The 21,461-nt window shown below is 38.3% G+C and overlaps 1 protein-coding gene across 1 annotated transcript in view; it reads right to left on the bottom strand.

The window, feature by feature from the left end:
* Positions 1-3,177: 3,177 nt before the first annotated feature.
* The window catches only part of dpydb (dihydropyrimidine dehydrogenase b), a 203,083-nt gene continuing 184,799 nt past the window's right edge, over positions 3,178-21,461 (bottom strand). The window contains 4 exon segments of the mRNA XM_037546779.1: positions 3,178-3,212; positions 3,215-3,344; positions 7,930-7,969; positions 7,971-8,068. Coding sequence (XP_037402676.1) covers positions 3,178-3,212; positions 3,215-3,344; positions 7,930-7,969; positions 7,971-8,068 — 303 coding nt within the window.

The raw sequence follows: 21,461 nt of genomic DNA, 5'->3' as shown, positions 1-21,461 counted from the left end.
TTCAGGGAGCCAAAACGGATAGATCGGGAGACAGACATGACAAGGAACACAGGATAAATACAATGAAGGCCGGAAGGAACAAACACCAAACAATATTGTATGAAACACATTCATGTTCACTTTTTATATCATTAACATTACGCAACATTTTAAAATATATGTATTTCATTAAAATGAAAATTAATTTGTCACAGAGATTTGTGGTCAGTGGTGTTATCAGGACTCTTATATTACATGTTAATACAGTATTTTAAGCTCTATTAAACTATTTCTTTGGGTTGAGGCTTATAAGAGAGGAAGCATCTCACGGCCTAAGAAGGCGAATCACACTTGCTCACTATATTTAATTAATTTATTAATAATTCAGTTTATCAGGCAGCCCATAATGTCTATGTGTCACTGGTGTTATGGGCTTTAATGGCCAGGTAATTAAAATTTTGACAAAATAATGCCATATTATCCTTTTTATTACTGATTTTAAATACACATGGTCACCTGACCAACAATGAGTCAGCCCATTTCCAAAATCCTTCATTTGAACCAGAATGTCACTGGTGTTACACCATATTAATATGTTTGGAATTAAGCTCTGTGCTTTGCCTATACGAGAATAGGAGATGTTAATGGGTTCATTAAGATTATTTTGTTTTAGGATGTAGGAGGGTTTTTTTAAATATAAACCCCTGTGTTCAGCAGATGCTCTGAGCATTAAGTGTCATTGTATTACAATGCTGAGTAACGGCCGATGACGAGCACTACTGCCAAAGCAATGTAAATATAGGCATTTTCTTATCTCATTGTTTTCCGCACTCAAACACAAAACAAGTTAAGTCTTGGACAAATCAATGACATTCCAGTGCAAACGGAAGATTTGTGAAGGCAGAGCTTTCGTTGTAATCCCTTATTATTGTGTGGCCGTAATAACGCTGAAATAACTCCGGCGTGTGCGGCTGCTGTTTTTCAGGAACAGCGTTTTCATGCATTTCAAACGAAATCCTCACAGTAGGTCTCTTTTCTTTGCTTTTCTTTTTTTTTGAAAGAGATGGTTATGATAGCATTTTAATTAACTCTGTCTTCAGAGCGGTCCAGCGTGGTGTTTGTTTGCAAAGCCGACAGTCATGCAGAAATCACATTAACAGAACAGAGAGCGAGCACCGGCATCTCAAACTTTTATTCAAATCAGCAACAAAGACGCTTCGTTTGGCAAAACTAATCAATTGTGTCCCACATAACTGTTCAATTGACGTATCTGAGGCATGGTCATGAACACAATTTGGATGCTTCAGTCTTTGCACACTGAAATGTAAAAGCAGGGAGAGCCATGGTTTTAGTATGTTGGCTTATATGTGTGCGTGTAAGATTAGATTCTGGGCTGCCCAGCTGGCGTCTCCTGTTGAATTCCTTTTATTTATGACAAGTGAATTATCACAGGTGCACATTTATCATTAACCATGTTTACATTCACACAGTAGCCTGACAAAGTTCTTAGTCGACCTATGAGTAGACTAATTAACAGATAATTCAAGGGATTAACAGATAAATACCGGTTAGTTCTCATGTCATGCATTTATGAGTTAACACACCTTTTAGCTCATTATCAGTTTAATAAGCAGCAGTTAGTTCACATTTAGTCAGTAATTAAGCTGTGAATTAATGACAAGCTCAACTACCACTTAAAAGTGGACTCAATGGCTAATTACTAAGTACTTAATCACTAACTAGTGCTTAATAAGCATGTAATTAATATGTAAATGATGATAATTACAATTACTTGCTTATTAGCATACAATTATCAATGAATTTGTGACCCTTAATGTAAAGTGCGACCTTCTCACTCACTAAGTCAAAATATCATTTTTTTATTAATTGTTTTTTTTTTTTTTACTTTTTTTTTTTTTTTTTACTTTCCTGGTGGAAACAGGCTTCCATACAAAAAGCATGTGAGCCAACATGTAGTTATATAGTGCTGCTTATATGTTAATTACAAAATTGTGCCTGGATTCATTTACATGGAAGGTCCCAGTAGATGACCCACTAACCTGGCGACCCCAACCAGAGCAAACGTGATGATGGATCATTGGTAATTAGTGCCTCTCGTACACTCTCAGAAATAAAGGTGGTAAACTATTAGTGGGGCGGGACCCCTCTTGTTACTGGGGTGGGACCCTTAAGGGTACATATCACTACCTTTAGTCAGGAAACATAATTGTATCATAATCCATATAAAAAAATAATATGTTCTAAGCTGTACTGACTCCACACACCCCGTCTCGCCTCCAGGACTTTTATTCTACTACTCTGTTTTAAAACATTTGGTTAGGAAAAGGTACAAATACAAACTTTTCACCTGGAAAACCTGATTTAAGGTTCACAATCAGTCCTTAAAACCACTGTAGAACCTTTGAGGGACCATTTACACTGTTTGTAACTTGAAAAACGAAAATTGATCTGCACAGAACCTTCAATTCTAACAGTGTAAATCTGCTTCCTAAGTGTTTACATGTGTAAATGTATCTTGAGTAATTTGACTCATATTGGCCTGGACCTTGTTTTAACTGGGCTGAATCCGACTGCTATTGAACCACTGGTGTGCATGTAAACATAGCAGTTGAAATCATTTGCTTAGCATCAAAAATAAATAATGTATGCATGATTATAATAAAAACAGTCCAGATGTTTGAAGAGAACCGTCATGAATAAACTAAACATGTACATTCGTTATTAGTTTAGTCTTTGTGGATGTTATAGATTTTAATTATTTCCTAATGTGCTGATACTTTGGATTTCTTCTCATTTTTATAAATCACAAGTTATAAGGTACAGGAGAAATATATGATATGAATAAATTAATATTTATATTAATACGGTCTATATACAGTGTGACCTCAGATACACACACCTTCAAGAGATGGACAAAACATCAACACTGCAGGCTATTGTTTTGGAAATAATGCAACTTTTCCTTTTTTCCGGGCTGGCACAGTTATTTTCTGCATAACTGGCTTGGGAATAGGAGGCAATTATTTCTACCAGCCAATTATTCATTTTCATAATAAAGGTAATTTTTCTACACAGCAATTATGAGCAGATTCTGTGCCGGTCCTCCGTTTTTCAGCCTTTCCCTCCCTCTTTGTTTTTTTTTTTTTCCTGTGGTCAGGTAAGAGCTTTTGGGCTGCTTTAGCAAACGGGGCTAACTGGAGGCAGGCCCCTTTGGGCACGTACGGCGTTGCCCTGGTAACCATCCTGATGCAGTCGATGATGGGGCGGACGCTCAGGCTGAGAGTGCAGCCGGTGCAGCTGTCCGTGATTACAGGAAGATGGGTCTCAGGGTCAAACTTAATAGCCTGAAAAAAAGAAAGGGGGGCTATTACATTAGAGCAATTATGCACTCTCCATAGGAGAATTTCCCCCTACTCAGGAGAGAGCTTTTCAAGGAAGAGGAAAAAAGCAACAACAACAGAGAAGTGCGACCGTCTTTAAGGTGACCGGTCTGATGGTCTGCTTTGTTCACTTATGGATAAACTTCCTGCTCTGTCTATTTTTTTTTCTCACTTGAACAGAGTTAAGTGAATGAGTGAAAGTCGCTTAACTTGAACAGTACTAGCCATCTTAAAGTCTGAAGTTTGTCTGCAGTGGTGGATGATGTACACAAACCATGTACTTGAGTTAAAGTAGAGACACCCAAGGTAAAATATTACTCCAGTAAAAGTAGAAGTTCCTCCCTTTAGACCTCCACTTGAGTAAAAGTACTAAAGTATTTACCTTCAAATGTACTTAAGTATCAAAAGTAAAAGTACTAAAAGATTAATTATGGCTCTGATGTCCTGTTATCATTTTTATAACAAGACTCGCTTCATGAACTGATTTCAGGTGAAAATCCTCCAGCGTCTCTCTTGGTAAACCAGTCTTTTAATAGAACGTCATTAATTAGTGACGCTGACGTCTATTAAAATGATGATAAGCACAAAACACTGAAGGTAAACAGTTTCCATCAGGGAGAACCGAGTGGCTCTGAAATCACTTTTACACACAAGCAAAGTTTCAGTTTAAGATTTATTTACAACTTAGTTCCAAGTTTAAGTTGAATAAAAACTGGCTTTAAACTCAGGATCACAAATGAGCTTGTGGAAAAGTTCCATTTGCTGGTACACAGCCTGTTTGTCATCTAGGTTGTCATTAGAGTTTCAGCTGTGAAAGTTCACAAAAAACAAACGTAGGGGAAAAAAATAACATTGCATCTTCGCTGTGAGAAAAATCAATTTAAGATATCATCTCTTACACATATGCTCAACTGAATTTACTGTCGTCTGAATAAATCACTTGAGTAAATCACCCTCTGCGTGTAAAGGCCTCAACACGGAGGGTGTTGCCATATAGAGCTTAAGCCTAGTCCTGACTACGCAGCATGCTGCATGGACATTGGTTGCTGAAATGAAAATATTGTCTAGGACTAGGCTTAATCCCTATTTAAACCAACCTGAATGTTTGCCTTTAAGCTTTATGAATCTGTACACAGCTTATACATCAGTTTCATAGTACATACTGAACCATTGATAGTAGATACTGAATGATTAACATCAGTTTACTGTGTTATTAATTAATAATTTATAGTTGTTACTAAATCCTGTATTATTATTATTATTATTATTATTATTATTATTATTGCTAGTTCAATTAATTTCAATTCATAGTAACTCATTGTAATTGAATAGGTAATTCATAGTAATTAAATATGTAATAGTAATAGTAACATTAGTTATTAAATAAATAAGCAGCTTAAGGAGTTAAACCTTAAAATCAGTGCTTTCATTTTGACATTACATAATTAGACACACTGATCAGACAGACCATTCTGACCATGTCCTTGTTTCTACACTCACTGTCCATTTCATCAGCTCCACTTACTGTATAGCTGCACTTTGTAGTTCTACAGTTACAGACTGTAGTCCATCTGTTTCTCTGATACTTTGTTACCCGCTTTTACCCTGTTCTTCAGTGGTCAGGACCCCCATGGACCCTCACAGAGCACTATTTGGGTGGTGGGTCATTCTAAGCACTGCAGCAACGCTGACATGGTGGTGATGCGTTAGTGTGTGTTGTGCTGGTGCAAGTGGATCAGATACAGCAGTGCTGCTGGAGTTTTTAAACACTGTGTCCACTCACTGTCCAATCTCTTAGACACTCCTACCTTATCGGTCCCTTTGTAGATGTAAAGTCAGAGACGATAGCTCATCTGCTGCTGTGCAGAGGCCTCTGACCACAGATGAAGGAATAGATGATGACCAACACCACCATCACATCAGTGTTATTGCAGTGCTAAGAATGATCCACCACCCAAATAGCACCTGCTCTGTGAGGGTCCATGGGGGTCCTGACCACTGAAGAACAGGGTAAAAGGGGGTAACAAAGTATCAGAGAAACAGATGGACTACAGTCTGTAACTGTAGAACTATAAAGTGCAGCTATACAGTAAGTGGAGCTGGGAAAATAGACAATGAGCGTAGAAACAAGAGGTGGTCATAATGGTCTGCCTGATGGGTATATTTAAGTACGTAGTCAGTCAGGCAATGAATAATACTTACATCTAATTTGCATTCTGTACTGACAGTTCGAGTCACATTTCTGAATTGTTTTGTTCATATGGATGCCAAGAAAATGGAAACAATGCTTTTTTTCTTTCCATACAAAAACAAGGCTGTGCACACAACAACAAACACAACAAATTAGAATCTTAATAAAATATCTCGCCTGGTGGTGTGGATTGAAAGTTTAGAATCTGCACTTTCAATACCATTTCTCCACTTGTTTCAATGAGGTATGAGCGAGAAATAATTCATACGAAATTACAACTCTTTTTTTGTTATCATTGGCTGTAACTGTGACTTTTTAGGCTTCCATTTGTCCATTTGACTTTAGAGAGCTCCTCAGATGAGCCTAACTATAAGTAGACCTCACTCTGAAACTCAGCTGTACTCATTGAGCCACTTGAGCACATTTAGCTTTGTGTAGGTCCGGCCGTGTGCTGCGCCGTCGCGGTCACACTGAATGCGTGATCGGACACAGCACTTCAGTTTTCTGGAAAAGGCCAGCAGGTTTTACATCAGGGACGAGTCTGCATTCTCCACCATCCAGCCTGTGTCTTCTTCCTTCTTTTGACTTTCTTCTTGACACTCTTCCTCACAGCCATAAACTCTATGGAGCGCGTGATATTTTTACACTCGAGCATGGACTAATCGCCTTGTGACATAGAGGACTTTGGTTGGTTCAGAGCTGCTGGTGGCCTCTATACAGTCTGGAGGGATGACCTGACATAGAAAAGGTTTTGGTGGAGCAGATGCCTCCATATGCCATACGTGTTTCAAGGGAAGTCTAAAGCCTTTGAAATCTTTTTCTATATCCGCCACCTGATCTGTGCCTTTATATCCATCTCACAATCTGTGCTTGCAGTCCATAGGTCTTAGAAAAGGCTTGCTAGACCTTAACCCTTAGAAATCACAGCCTCACACAGTCTATCTATGGCTATGACAAAAAGGAATCTTGTATCACTGCACATAGAAGTGGAGAAAGAGGAAATTCTTATATTATGGTTTAAACATGATAAAAGCTCTTGTAATGTGAAGCAGTTCAATGTTTCTAGAGACATTCTAACATAGTATTCACAGCAGAATTTTGTGAATATGGACAGCCCAGTCCTGAATAGGAAAGACGCAGTCCCTGCCCTTATGATCCTTGCCGAGAGAAGGTGAGTGGAAGATTCAACCCACGATGTGAGCAGAAAATACCACTCATTTTACCATTTATAAGATTCATGACTTTGTTCACACAGCAGGGTAAAGTCGCTCAAATCCAATCTCTGATTAGAGACACTTTAATATGTGGTACTGAAATCTGATCCGTATCCAATATGCAGCAATGCGACTCAGTCTGAACAGCCAGATCAGAATTCATACTTTTACAGAAATCAAATTGCACATTTGTCATAATTTCATGCTGCTGAGACGCATAAATATTTAGGTGGATGTTTCTGTACCAAAAAATTAGAAGAGACCCATCCAAACCCTCCATGGTTGAAGAGAGCAATAGCCAAACGTGGCCATAGGAGAGCGAGGCTACAGCATCAAGGAAAAGTCTGAAAGCAAAGTTTAAAGAATCCAAGGACACAAATCAGGAAACCTTGTAACTGTGGTGTAGCATCAATCAAGTCATCAGCCCAGGAAACCTTGTAGCTTCAGTGTAGCATCACTTAAGTGGTGGCCCAGGAAAGTTTGTAGCTGCAATGTCATGAAGTGATCAGCCCAGGAAACTGCGTAGCTGCAAGAAAAGTCTGAAGGCAAAGTTTAAAGAATCCGAGGTTGTGATCCAAAGAAGTGACCGTTCTGTTTTTATGGTAAGCAAGAACACATTCTGGGTGATGGGCCCAGCTGTCAGTCAGTGAAGCTTCATGATGGCTCCTGTGATGCTGGAGAAGATGAAGCTGAACCTTCCTGGAGCGACTGGCATTCGTTGGCAGTCGTGATCGTTTACTTTATGAAGCAACATGAAGAATTGTTCTTTTGCGCATGCAGGTCAGTTTAGGGGCTCATCTTCTTCAGACTAATGTCACTTATAGGGTCACATTTAAAAGATATTGTAAGCAGCCAAACAAAAAAATAGGATTTGGTGAGAAAATCATATTTGGGCCACTTTTACCTGCTGTGTGAACAGTCAGCATTAGAATGGACCAATAATAATGGACCAAAAGTACGCTACATTAATGTAAAATCTTGTTACCAGCCGTCAAAGTTAATTGTATGTTTTTCTTCACCTTTAAAGTTTTATTTTTTGATATATGAGGTGTTAAATGTACTAAATGTAAATAAAACACACAGCTTGCTGTATTTTTGGATAGAATCATTGTGTTTGATTTCAGCTTCAGAGCTGATTAGGCACCAGGTATCCAGAGTCGCTGCAGGTCATATAGCAATTGCCAGTTGATGCACATCTCCGGATCAATAAGAGCCTGAACCTGCTCCTTGTTGTCCAGTTCCTGGTAGGCCCCGATGTGTTTCAGAGCTTTGGCAATCACATCCTGCACAGAGAGAAAAGCCCACAGGAAACACAGCAAGACTGGTGTAATTAAATCAGTGTTAAAAGAATGGCTCCATTTTCAGCTTGTTTTTGTTGGTCTGGAACTTAACTTTCCCCCTAACGACACATCACAGCAACTGTTTATTAAAGTCTGCTTTACAGGACATAAGTTAAGACTGAAAGTACTGAACATAAAGAGATTTCCAGTGGATTTTCACTTCCTGATGTGGAGTGTAGACCCAGAATAGGTTAAGCCTTCTCTACAGAACATGAGCTTTGGGATCACTGTAACTGTTATAGCAGATTAAGTTCTGTCAAAGATAAGAAAGGATTTTAAACTGAAAATCCTTATTATGAGTGTAATCTTGCCTGAGATTAGGCTTAATCTGCATTTACAACACTGTCAGTTTGTGTTTTGGTGGCTTAATCATGGAAGTGATAATAAAACCATACATGCATATGTACCAGTGAGGAACCCCAAGGTTCTTCTAGGCCTTCAGAGAAGATCTAATGACAAATAAATGACAAATAAAAACATTATGCTTAGGGTTAGGATTAGGTTTTGGGTTGAAGTTGAGGTTAGAGTTAGAATCAGGGCCAGGGTTAGGGCTAGTGCAAGGTTGGTAAGGTTAGGCTTTGCGTAACATCTACTTAATGTAAGTAATGTATCAACAGAACATCTTCAAGATATTTACTTCAGTGTATTCAGATGCTTCATTACTGCTACTACACTGATATGTTGTGATGTGTCACTGATACCCTATTGAGAGTTTATCAATCATCTTCAAAGGACCGCCCCGAATAAAGTGTTACCGTATTTAACTCTACAAGTAACATTAAATGTTTCATTATTAAGTTTTGCTTGGAAACAAAAGGGTTAAATCTTCAAACATTCAATGGAAAATTATCAATCAAGATTTTTTCAACCATAGTATCCAAGAAGATGCAGCCATGAGTGCTCACCTATTGGTTTGGACTTCAGTAGCCGGATAGAAAAACTTACATGTTATTAACTACCAACATACAGTAATTAAGCGTTTGCTACATTCTGAGAAAGTTTGACCTCTCTTAGTTATAACTGCTATGTTCTTCCATTAAACTTTCAACTCAGGCCACCTGGTAGCATTTGTGATATTTATACTAACAGATGAGGACAAATAAGCTTTAGAAGCAACAAAGGAAAATTTAGAAGCATTCAGAGGAGAGCATTTAAACATCACGTATTAATTCCCTCAAAAATCAAACTCTTTACAAGATGTTCAGTGCAGACATATGTGAGCTGAGAAAACATGCATGTGGATCAATTCATAGAGACAAAAAAGGATTCTGGAAATCATGTTTCCATTTAGCAAACCATGGAAATCAGTCCCTTGACGTTAAAGCAGTAGGTTTTCATCTCTTGTAAGTGAGAGGATGTAGAACGGAGGCTGCACCTTCAGATGAGTGAATAATAAAGCCAATGCTAAAGTTAACGTTGGAGATAGTCAGAGCACTTGTTGTCTTTTACACAATAGCTTTCAGCAAACTGTAATGAAGCAACACTATGAAATACATATCTACACTAGATTTCCAAAAGTATTTGCTCGTCTGCCTTCACACGCATATGAACTTGAGTAAGATCCATAGGGTTTAATATGATGTCGGCTCACTCTTTGCAGCTAAAACAGCTTTAACTCCTCTGGGAAGGCTTTCCACAAGGGTTAGGAAGCTTCCAGAAGCATATTTGTGAGGTCAGACACTGATGTAGGACGAGAAGCCCTGGCTCGCAGTCTCTGCTCTAATTCATCCCGCAGGTGCTCTATCTAGTTGAGGTCAGGACTCTGTGCAGGCCAGTCAAGTTCTTCCACACTAAACTTGCTCATCCATGTCTTTATGGACCTGCTTTGTGGACTGGTGCGCAGTCATGTTGGAACAGGAAGGGGCCGTCCCCAAACTGTTCCCAGAAAAATGAGGGCTTGAAATTGTCCAAAATCTCTTGGTGCTGAAGCATTAAGAGTTCCTTTCACTGGAACTAAAGGGGCCGAGCCCAACTCCTGAAAAACAACTCCATACCATAATCCCCCCTCCACTAAACTTTATACTTGGCACAATGCAGTCAGAGAAGTACCGTTCTCTTGGCAACCACCAGGACAAGACTTGTCCATCGGATTGCCAGACGGAGAAGTGTGATTGGTCACTCCAGAGAACACATCTCCACTTTGTCCAGAGTCCAGTGGAGACGCTTTACACCACTGTGCTTTACACAGGTGGAGCTCCTGAGAGCGACCCATTCTTCACTAATATTTGTAGAAGCAGTCTGCAGGCCTAGGGGCTTGGTTTTATATGCCTGTGACCATGGCATTGATTGGAACACTTGAATTCAATGATTTAGATTGGTGAGTGAATACTTTTGGAAATATAGTGTATATTGCATATACAGTGGAGGAAATAATTATTTGATCCCTCGCTGATTTTGTAAGTTTGCCCACTGACAAAGAAATGAACTGTCTATAATTTTAATAGTAGGTTTATTTTAACAGTGAGAAATAGAATATTGAAAAGAAAATATATACATTTATTTGCATTTCAATGAGTGAAATAAGCAGATAAATAATAAGATCCCCTAGCAACCATTAAGAGTTCTGGCTCCCACAGATACTCCTAATTTCAACTCGTCACCCGCATTAAAGGCACCTGTCTCAACATGTCACCTGTATAAAAGACACCTGTCCCCAGAATCAATCAATCAATCAGTCTCCAACCTCTACAACATGGATCTCTCCAAGACCAAAGAGCTGTCTAAGGATGTCAGAATCAACATTGTAGACCTGCACAAGGCTGGAATGAGCTGAAGAATGTGGACTGGAGAAGGTGCTGTGGTCAGATGAGACCAAAATCGAGCTCTTTGGCATCAACTCAACTCGCCATGTTTGGAGGAAGAGAAATGCTGACTATGACCCCAAGAAAACAATCCCCACCGTCAAACATGGAGGCGGAAACATTATGCTTTGGTGGTGTTTCTAAGGGCACAGGACAACTTCCCCACATCGACAGGAGGATGGAAATCTTTGGATTAATCACAGCCTGAGTATCTAAACTGGGATTCATCTCAGTCTGAGTATCTAAACCTGGATTAATCACAGCCTGAGTATCTAAACTTGGATTAATCACAATCTGACTATCTAAACCTGGATTACTCACAGCCTGATTATCTAAACTTGGACTAATCACAGCCTGATTATCTAAACTTGGACTAATCACAGCCTGAGTATCTAAACTTGGATTAATCACAGTCTGAGTATCTAAACTTGGATTAATCACAGTCTGAGTATCTAAACTTGGATTAATCACAGCCTGAGTATCTAAACTTGGATTAATCACAGTCTGAGTGTCTAAACCTGGATTAATCACAGCCTGAGTATCTAAACTTGGATTAATCACAATCTGACTATCTAAACCTGGATTACTCACAGCCTGATTATCTAAACGGACTAATCACAGCCTGAGTATCTAAACTTGGATTAATCACAGTCTGAGTGTCTAAACCTGGATTAATCACAGCCTGAGTATCTAAACTTGGATTAATCACAATCTGACTATCTAAACCTGGATTACTCACAGCCTGATTATCTAAACTTGGACTAATCACAGCCTGAGTATCTAAACTTGGATTAATCACAATCTGACTATCTAAACTTGGATTAATCACAGCCTGAGTATCTAAACTTGGATTAATCACTGCCTGAATGTCTGAACCTGGATTAATCACAGCCTGAATGTCTGAACTGGGATTAATCTGAGCCTGAGTATCTAGTATATTCAGACAAGTCACAGTATACGTATCTAAATTTGGTTTAATTACAGTCTAATTATCTAAACCCAGATCAATCACAGTCCAAGTACCTAAACCTGCATACCAGTGACTTCTTCTTCTTGACCTAGAATTGTCTTTTAGAGAATCGCTAGCAGGTGCTTAATTTAGTTTAGCTTCTTATTCTCAACATCCAGTTGTTGAACTTCAAGTATATAGATAAGTGTGGTATAAATAAATCAATGTAGAAGAACTGCACTTCGCACTGCCTTGCAGAGGCTCTAAGCCGCTGCTTATGTCACATATTAGGTAGAGCAGGCACTGCTACAACAAGGTTTGAGGCAAGTTTGCACACCGCTAATTGGTGGGATATAAGCTTCCATTACTGGCTAGCCTCATATATCATGACTTGGCTGATCGCCTACATTAACAGACATGCAGACTGTATGTTCTAGTCATTTTAAAGCCCATTTTTAGTAGAATGAAAAACCTGGATTGTGGCTTCAGAGCAATATAACTCTAATCACAGGAATGTGTCTCATTCTCATTTTATATTCTTCATATTCAACTTCCTATTCCACTGAAAATGAGAAGGCATTAAAATGAAGGTTGTCCGGTCAGAAAGAGACGGAATGTGCTGATATATCTTCTTATGTCTGACTTAACGTCCGCCGTGTTTATAGCCAGAATGTGTTTGAATATCTTTTTGTGTCATTTCCACATCCATCAGGAGTGAAAGTGTGGCTCTTTCTTCGCCTCGGAGTTTCACACAAATGTATTCCCCTGGTCCTCCAGAGCGCGTGGACTAAAAGGCCGATTCATATTCACAGTCACACTTCAATTCCTGCACTCTGAGCCTGGGAGGGGGCTATAAAGAGCCCCCGGCCCTCCTTCTCCAAATTGGGTATTCTGCAGGAAGCATAGGGAACAGAGTCGAGAAACGCAGCTCCACACAATGTTAGCCAGCCTTTTAACAGAGCCATAAAGAAAATCTGAAATAAATTGTTGGGAAATTATATAATACTACCGGTAATTGGATGGATTAGCTGGTCAAACTAATGGATTGACACTGAAATGGTAATGAATGGTAATTCATGAAAAATAGACTTGTGGGTAGATAATGGCCTCTGCTTCCAGTAACAGATATTCCAGTTTAAAGTGATTTATAATCCTCTTGTTTGTGGAAATTTGAGATCTCTTTGTCATTTTTGCATTGCCGTTGTGGCTTTTGTCATTTGTTATTGTTTTATTGTCACTTTTGCTTTTTGTATTAATTAGAATTAGAATTAATATTCAGTAACTGCTATGAATTATCAGTACATATTATGAAACTAATATGTAAGTAGATGTGATGCGAGAGTAAAGAATGGAAGTGTGGGCTCACATATGAGCCTTTAAAGTTTAGTTTAAAGAGTTGCTAAATAATTCATAAAAGTACTGAATCATTCAAAATAGTTACTGAATAATTCACATTAGTTGCTGTATAATTCATAGTAGTTACTGAGTAATTAATAGAAGAAACTAAACAATTAATAGAAGATACTGAATAATGAATATTAGTTGCTGAATAATTTATAGTAGATACTGACAAATTCTTAGATGATAATGAATAATTCATATTAGTTGCTGAATAATTCATAGTAGATACTGAATAATTAATAATAGTTGCTGAATAATTCATGCTAGATACTGAATAATTAATAATAGTTGCTGAGTAAATCATAGTAGATACTGAATAATTCATATTAGTTGCTGAATCATTCATAATAGTTGTTCAATGATTCATAATAGACACTGAATAATTCATATGAGTTGCTGAATAATTCATAGTTGCTAGTGAATAATTCATATTAGTTGCTGAAGAATTCATAGTAGATACCGAATAATTTATAGTAGTTGCTGAGTAATTTCTCTTAGGATCAACTGCTGAATAATAAAGAGTGACATTCAGAATTAAAGACTGATTCTGCTATTCACATAAACTTTCATCCACTTAAATATCTCAACACACAGAACTTTTACCCCTTCCTAAACCACTGCCAGTGTGTGGAAAAGTGACAATACGGTATTCTGTGGTATTTGAAAGTTCCAAATAGATCTTATAAACTGCTTAATGAATAAATTCAGAGTGAAATATTCAGTTCATGTAAGCCAGTGAAAAATCAATGAATTGAATTTTCAATTCACCACTCAGTAACTGTTCTGTTATACAGTGTTAAACATTACCATCATAGCACCTTGTTCTGTGGTGATATTTGGGGACAGGTATGCCAGTAAAAAGCAGACACTGCTCAACCCTGGACTATGACTTAAAGCCATACATAAAGCAGTTTGCACTTTGTAAATCCCCCAACTATTTACCTCTCCTTGCTTTTGTCTGTTTCAGAGAGAAACAGCCGCCTTTCAGAAAGTCTGGGCCATCAGAAGCTTCAGTGAAACAAATGTGCAAATCCACAGGAGCGGTGTTGACTTCTGGACTAATGGCTGGCTTAAGGGGGGGGTGCATCCTTGATGTATTTATTTCCCAGTAGAGCTAACTCTGGTGGCCCTGCTCTAATCCTGCATAAAAGCATTACTCTCACCGGCACTGGCTGACAGCCCTAATGAATCAACAGCTCCAGCCCTACAGCAGACAAGCCATGGGACCCACCAGGGGCTACAAACACCCAGTAGACAGGGATATCATTAATGGTGCATGAGTCAAAACAAATAGACTATTGGCTATTTGACTTTCTTCACGCAAGACATCTTGATTATAAAGATGAAGTAGGATTATATCCTGCTTTATTATAGGTTAATATTCTGACAAGCAGTTGATCAGCTCAGCATTTCATGAGTCATATTAATGCCATGGGCACTGAGCTGCTTTTTAATGAAAAAGAAAAACTGCTTTTTCAACTCATTAAACGCAGGCGTATTATTCAGGTATTATTCTTATCAGACTTATTAGTGCTAACTTAACTACTATGCATTATTCAGTACCTCCTATAAACTCAGTATTTACTATGATTTATTCTGTATATACCATATATTATTCAGAAATTGCTACGAATTATTCACTAACAAGCCTTCTATACATTGTTCAGTACATGCTATGAAAAAAATCTGCTATGAATTATTGTCTAGTATGAATTATTCAGTATTTTCTATAAATTACCCAGTAACCTCTATAAATTACTCAGTAAGTACTATAAATTATTCAGTAACTACTATAAAGTATTCAACATCTACTATAAATTATTCAATAACTACTATGGAGTATTCAGCAACTGATATAAATGATTGAGTATCTACTATAAATTAATAATTTAACTACTTAGAAATTTAGTAACTATTATTAATTATTCACTATCTACTATAAATTATTCAGCATGTATTATGATTCATTGCATAACTACTGTAAATTATTCAGTGTCTACTATGAATTATTAAGTTAACTACTATGAATTATTCAGTAACTATTATTAATTACTCACTATGTACTGTAAATTATTCAGCATATACTATGAATTATTCCATAACTACAGTAAAGTATTCGATATCTATAAATTATTCAGCAACTACTACAAATGATTTAGCATGTCCCGTAAAGAATTCAGCATTTGCTATGATTTATTCTGTGAACAATATAAATTATCCAGAAATTGCTATGAAATATTCAGTAACTACTACAGATTATTATTACTTATTATAGGTTTTTGCAATAGATAATAAGCTCTCTTAGTGCTCTGCTGCTTCTGAAACATTCTGAAACTTTCCGCCATGTGTTTTAAATGATAAAAGAAGATACAGATAAGTACAAATAACCGAAATGGACAACTAAACTGATGGATCAGGCAGCAAATGACTCACACCTACTTCAGGAAAAACTTGTCCACTGTGCACTTTAACAGCAATGTAATTCCAGCTTTAATTAGGATTGACAGTGCATTTCAATGTTAAACCACTCAGGGCACGTTTCCACTGTTTATATGTGCAGCTTCATTTAAGTTGGAAGATTCTGGAGACAAAGATGTCAACTTCAGCCTCGTCATTTGTGCTGTCTTGTCTTGTTATGTCAAAATTGAAGTTAAGTTGACTTACACAGTCCCCAAATAAGTGAACACAGCTCTTTTTGAGCCATTGTTTGATGTCAAACTGACCAACAATTGCTAAAAGTTAAAAAGCTGCTAACTAGGAGAGAGTAGCCAGTTAGCATTAGCTTAGCTAGCATGATAACAGCTCTGCTCACCACAGAAGTTTGATTCTGAATGAGTAAAGCACAGACACAAGTTAACATGATAATAATTCAAATCTGAAAGAGTGAAGTTGAGCAGTTGGCGCTAAAGGGGCAGAAAGGCTAAATTAACCCTTTGCGGTCAAAGGCCAAAGGGCTGTCCAAAGAAAAACAGGTATCTCCAAAATGGTAAGTTTACAGCAGAGAGTAATAATGTTCTTTAGTTTCAATGTAAGTTAATGTAAAGAAATTTTACTCCAAGCAGTTTTGGAGCATTTTTATTGATTGTCGTAATGAAATTTTCACACAATGTAATGCATTTGAATGATATTCAACTGATGAAGATGAGAAAAACTCAGATACATGCTTCTCTTTGAACATCGGCGATATCTTAAATTCTCCTGTAAAGGCATGGGCATATAACATGATATCTGTATGTTTCATATCGATAATGCTTTGTTATCTTCATCGGGTTTCTGGCTGATGAGTAAGTATTTCATGATTTCTTGAGTGCCCATTGGTCACATAAAAATACAGATGGACACACAAATTCCTCAGTGAAAGATAGATGACATGTATCTTAACCCCTATTCATAGGCTCATAACTTCAAAAGTGAGTCATGATATGATAGAAGAGAAAGGGTGGTTCTACAGATTCAGATAATATTAAAAAATATTTAATATTTTGACATTCAGGTAAGTTTGTGCACCCTTGTGAACCTGTTCTGTGGTGTTTGGATCTGAAGCCTGATTGACTAACTCATCATTAGCTTGGCGAACAGACTACAGGCTCAAACAGTGCCACACAGCACAGTACAGGTTTGATTCTGGCTGCTGCTCTGCTGAAACAAGTGTGGATGATAAACTAATGTCTGAGAGTAAAAGTGGAGTGGCTGGTGTTGGAGTGACTGAAAGCTGAAATCTGTGGTGTTTGGGACTGCAGTGTTTTTGCCAAGCTAATGATAGCTCAGTTAGCAGGCCAATGACCCACACACCACCACAGCACAGGCTCGGTTCCAGCTGATGCTGAAATAACCCTGTTTCGAGGATATTTGAGAGAGTAAAAGTTGAGTGGCTGGTGTTAAGAGTGGAAGCTGAAATTGAACGTGTTTGTGGCTCTTACCCTGCAGAGAATTTTCACCTCTTATCGCCCAAATCACTGGTAGCTTATCACTTGGGGGCCTTTCTGAATGTGAGCTGACCATTGGCCATAATTTGACCACAAATCAGATAACTTCCCCCATGATTCTTACCCCAAATCAGATGTGTTCCCACTGGAAATGAAAATCCTGGAGGGAAATCGCTTTTCTGAAAGTTTAATCCCTGCAGAGTGCATCACTCCCAGGGCACTCAGTATGAGAAGAAAACTGTATGGTCTTAGCAATAGGTGACATCTGTTTGCATGGAAAGCACCACCATCATTCCTCCATTTTAAGCAGGAACAAATATCTAGGAACCAACAGGGGAGGATACTGTTTCACAGTGGTGGAGCTAAAGCACATACCACCATGTTCAATTCCCATTGGTAAACGCCACATCGCTTAGCTCTAATTTACATTATTAGGATCTTGCTCAGCTTTATTGCACTACAGATTCTGTCCACTTTGCGTCTCTAATATATGATCGGCTTCCTGTCACCAGAACTGATTTGGCTGCTTCCTGTTGCCAGAACTCGCAAGTTGTCATTAGAAATGAATTCCCTTTCGCTGCTTTGTAATGTCATGTTTCTACAAGTGTGAATTCAGGGTTATCTGTCGCTGAGCCACTTTCCTGCTTAGTTTTTCCTGGCTCTGATTTTCCCCCTCTTTCTATCAGCGCTACCTATCAGTGAGCTCCCATACCACGAATCAGTGACGCATCTATAATATTAATTAATGGAATGTGTTTGTTTGCCCATTCAGATTCATTCAATTCAGCATTTTTAAATATTACTGTAAACCTTATTACTGTTACATTTCCCAAGGCTACAAGGAAGTTCTATTGCCAATGGAATTTCCCATTTAAGCATAATAAAGATTAACTTGAACTTGAACCTGAATTGAGTGAAGCCACATTTCCTCCGAATTGGCCAAAGCCTGGACACAAATCCATGGGTATGCACTTCTGCCCTGGTCAGTCCAGTGACTCACCTAGGGCTTAAATGGCCCACAGTAAACATTCCTAATGCCCATTACAGCTCCTGTCTGTCTGCCACTAAACACAAACTGCACTCTGCCTCCATCCAGGGAACACACCCTTATTAGCAGAGCCATCTCGCTGCCTGTCCGCTCTTTAGCCTGTAGATGCTATATGCTAATTCCCTCTCTGATCATTCAGAGGAACGGAAAGCTTATGGAGTGAGACTCTTTTAACGACTGAAGAGGAAACATAACGGGAACTTGATTAAGCATGTATAAACAAACAAAATGACATCATAAGGAGCAAGATTAAACAAAAATAAAGCCACAGAACACAGAAAAAAAGTCATTTAGCACATCTGCTAAATGGCTGAACAGCTAAGATTTTGTTTTTCAATCTACATTATGCCACCTACAAAGCATTTGAGAGAGGAAAGCACCGCCGGTGTAATTTGCGGGCTAGAGGGGGTCCGTGCAGGTCCATTTCAGCGGGAGGTGTGTGTGGTTTTAATGAGGAAAGCCAGGCAGCGCGAGTGCACTCACACTGCCAAATCCCATGTCCTGGCTAACCAGAAAGCCTGTGCTAATTAGATGCAGAGCTTTCCAAAACACAGGGCCTGTCAATTATCCCCCATCCCCCTAGGACTGCACATCTACGGAGCAGCTTTAAGGAAGCCTCACACATTATGTTAGTGCTGTAAATTATACATGAATAAGAAATGAATGCTCAGGTTAGCACAGGCTGTCTCATGATGCTAATCACACAACAAAATTGGGTAAATCTTTACGCTTCATGCTGCACCGAAGGTCGATAAATAAAACCTAAATGTGAAACTAGGGTTAGGTAAACTAGTTTGCATCTAATCCGTGATCTCATATCTCATCTTCTTTTTTCAGTTTTTCACAACCATTTTCCAACTTCTCTTTACACCTTCGAGTTGAATAGGCCGTTTTTATGATTGTGTCTTGAAGACTGATGCACATGCAAATGAGCTCTGTTCTGATTGGCTGCCCTCATTCCTCATACTTACCGCCTCATTCTGAAAGCAGTCCTGGCTGAGACACTCTGGGAGAGAGGGTGTGGCTCTACTGCCATAGGCGGAATAAGCTGCTATGTGTAAACTTGTTGGTTTGTGTGACATCACAACAACAATAAAAGTTTCTGGCTCCATGCATGGAATGAAAAATAAATAAATAAATAAATAAAATAAAAATGATATAAAATGGTTTGGTTCTCATTTTTTTGGCATTTTATTATTGTCATTGGAAAAAAATAGTGGAAAGTTTTTACAGTTTCACAAACTAATCATAAAATCAAACAAACACTGGAATAACGGGTCATATTTTAAGTATGCAGATTTAAAATGTCCTATCGCTTCAACTGGAAATAAGTGTGCAGAGCACATATATGGTTAAAAAATGTAATTCCAATAGCCCCGAATAAATAAAATAATAATTCTGGCTTCATCGCTGCCTTTTCCTTGTATCCTGACTGTAGTTGACCAGCCAAGCCATGTTAGCAGTACTGTGCATTGTAGCTATGAGGCTAAAGGAGGTAAACAGTGGAAGGCTAAATCATTGTGTTAATGCTTTTCTTGTACAAAGAAATAAGCATGTCTATTGGTCCTACTTTATATTAAGTGTCCCTAATAACTGTATAATTACCCATGAACAACATATGCAACAACAGTGTAACTACTGATGATTTAGGCAATGTTACAGGTGGATTACAGAAGTACAGCCTATGTAGTTACACAAGTGTTTCTTCTACAGAGGAACTTTACTGTAGTGCAGTGTTAAAGTTACACTTTAAAGTAAGTGGACTGTTCCTGTGTAGTTGTTATGCAGGTACTGTGTAACAAAGGAGTGGCAATATAGACATTTATGCAACACATTTAATGAATGTAATAAAAGTTACATGTTAAGATAAGTGGACCTCTGCTGTTCTGTCTCATTACAGACTGGCTTATAGCTGAAACTGATTACAGTGTCACAGCACTAGCAACATAAATGCTGGCTAAATGTGAGGAAAGCTGGCAGATACAGTGTAAGTAATGTCTTAATGTAAGTTATTACATACTTTTACTGCTGAGGAAAAAAAACTGTGTTCCAGTTATAACAGTGTAATTACATTTATGCTATTACAATTGTGTAATTACATGAGAGGGAATAGGCTGTTGCTGTTAAGATACACTTGGTATTCACATGAGGCAAATCTGAACTTGATACACATGTGTAATTACATAGGCTATACTTTTGTAATCCATCTGTAACAGTCACTAAATCATTAGTAGTTACAGTGTTGTTGCATATGTTGTTCCCATGTAACTACATCATTATTAGAGACACTTAATATAAAATGGGACCAGTGTATTTAAGGTTACTTACACAGTTTGATGTGATGATCATTAACACTGAGCTAATTGGTGAGATATAAGCTTCCATTACATGTGAGCTGTATTAGCCTTGTAGCTCCAGGGCAAAACCAAAGAAGCTTCAGACACCAAACATGTCTTGGCTGATCGACTACATCTGGGGCTCAGTTGTGTAAATGAGATGTTTCATCAAACTATTGCTTTAAAGGAAGTCTAAAACAGGCACTAGGCTCTGCTCTGAGTTTGAGTGGCATGCTGGTATTTTGTGCCGCGTTCCCTTTGTTGGTGGCGTGGCATTGTGGCGTGGTATTTAATAAACCACATTCAATATGAAAAGTCAACTTCCCCAAACTCATGTTAATATGAGGAGCTCAATACTGGTAGCGCAGCAGGCATTGATCTGTGGTCTTTAATTGGCTCCAGACAGTGAATTCCTCCCTGACACGGAGGGAGAAATTATGTTTTTTTTCCCAGAGTCCACCCAGGATTCACTTTCTGTTGCTGTGCTTTCTCATCAGGGTGCAAGATAATGGAGACCCCTTCGCCAGTGTCTTCACTCCACTTCATAAAAGCAATTAGTTGCAAAAAGTTGCATGTGTGCGTGTGTGTGTGTGTGTGTGTGTGTGTGTGTGTGTGTGGCGGGCAGAGGATGAAACAGTTCCACACACCGAGACAAAACCCACTGCTCTGAGCTCAGCGCTGCAGTGACTAGTATGAGTAATGCTAACTGATTTGGATAAAATGAAAACACAAACTTTTAGATCAAGCCTTCACTTTAACTACAGTCCATAAATATTTGAACATCAACAAAATTGTTAGGTTAGCTGTCTACACAGCATATTAGAGCTGATATTAAATAATACATATGAGCTCATAGCTGCCCAGACCAAGAACAC

Source organism: Pygocentrus nattereri, chromosome 17, assembly GCF_015220715.1.
Source record: "Pygocentrus nattereri isolate fPygNat1 chromosome 17, fPygNat1.pri, whole genome shotgun sequence".
NCBI classification, from domain to species: domain Eukaryota; kingdom Metazoa; phylum Chordata; class Actinopteri; order Characiformes; family Serrasalmidae; genus Pygocentrus; species Pygocentrus nattereri.
The sequence above is the reverse complement of the archived record's forward strand: the minus strand, read 5'-3'. Positions and strand labels throughout refer to the sequence as shown.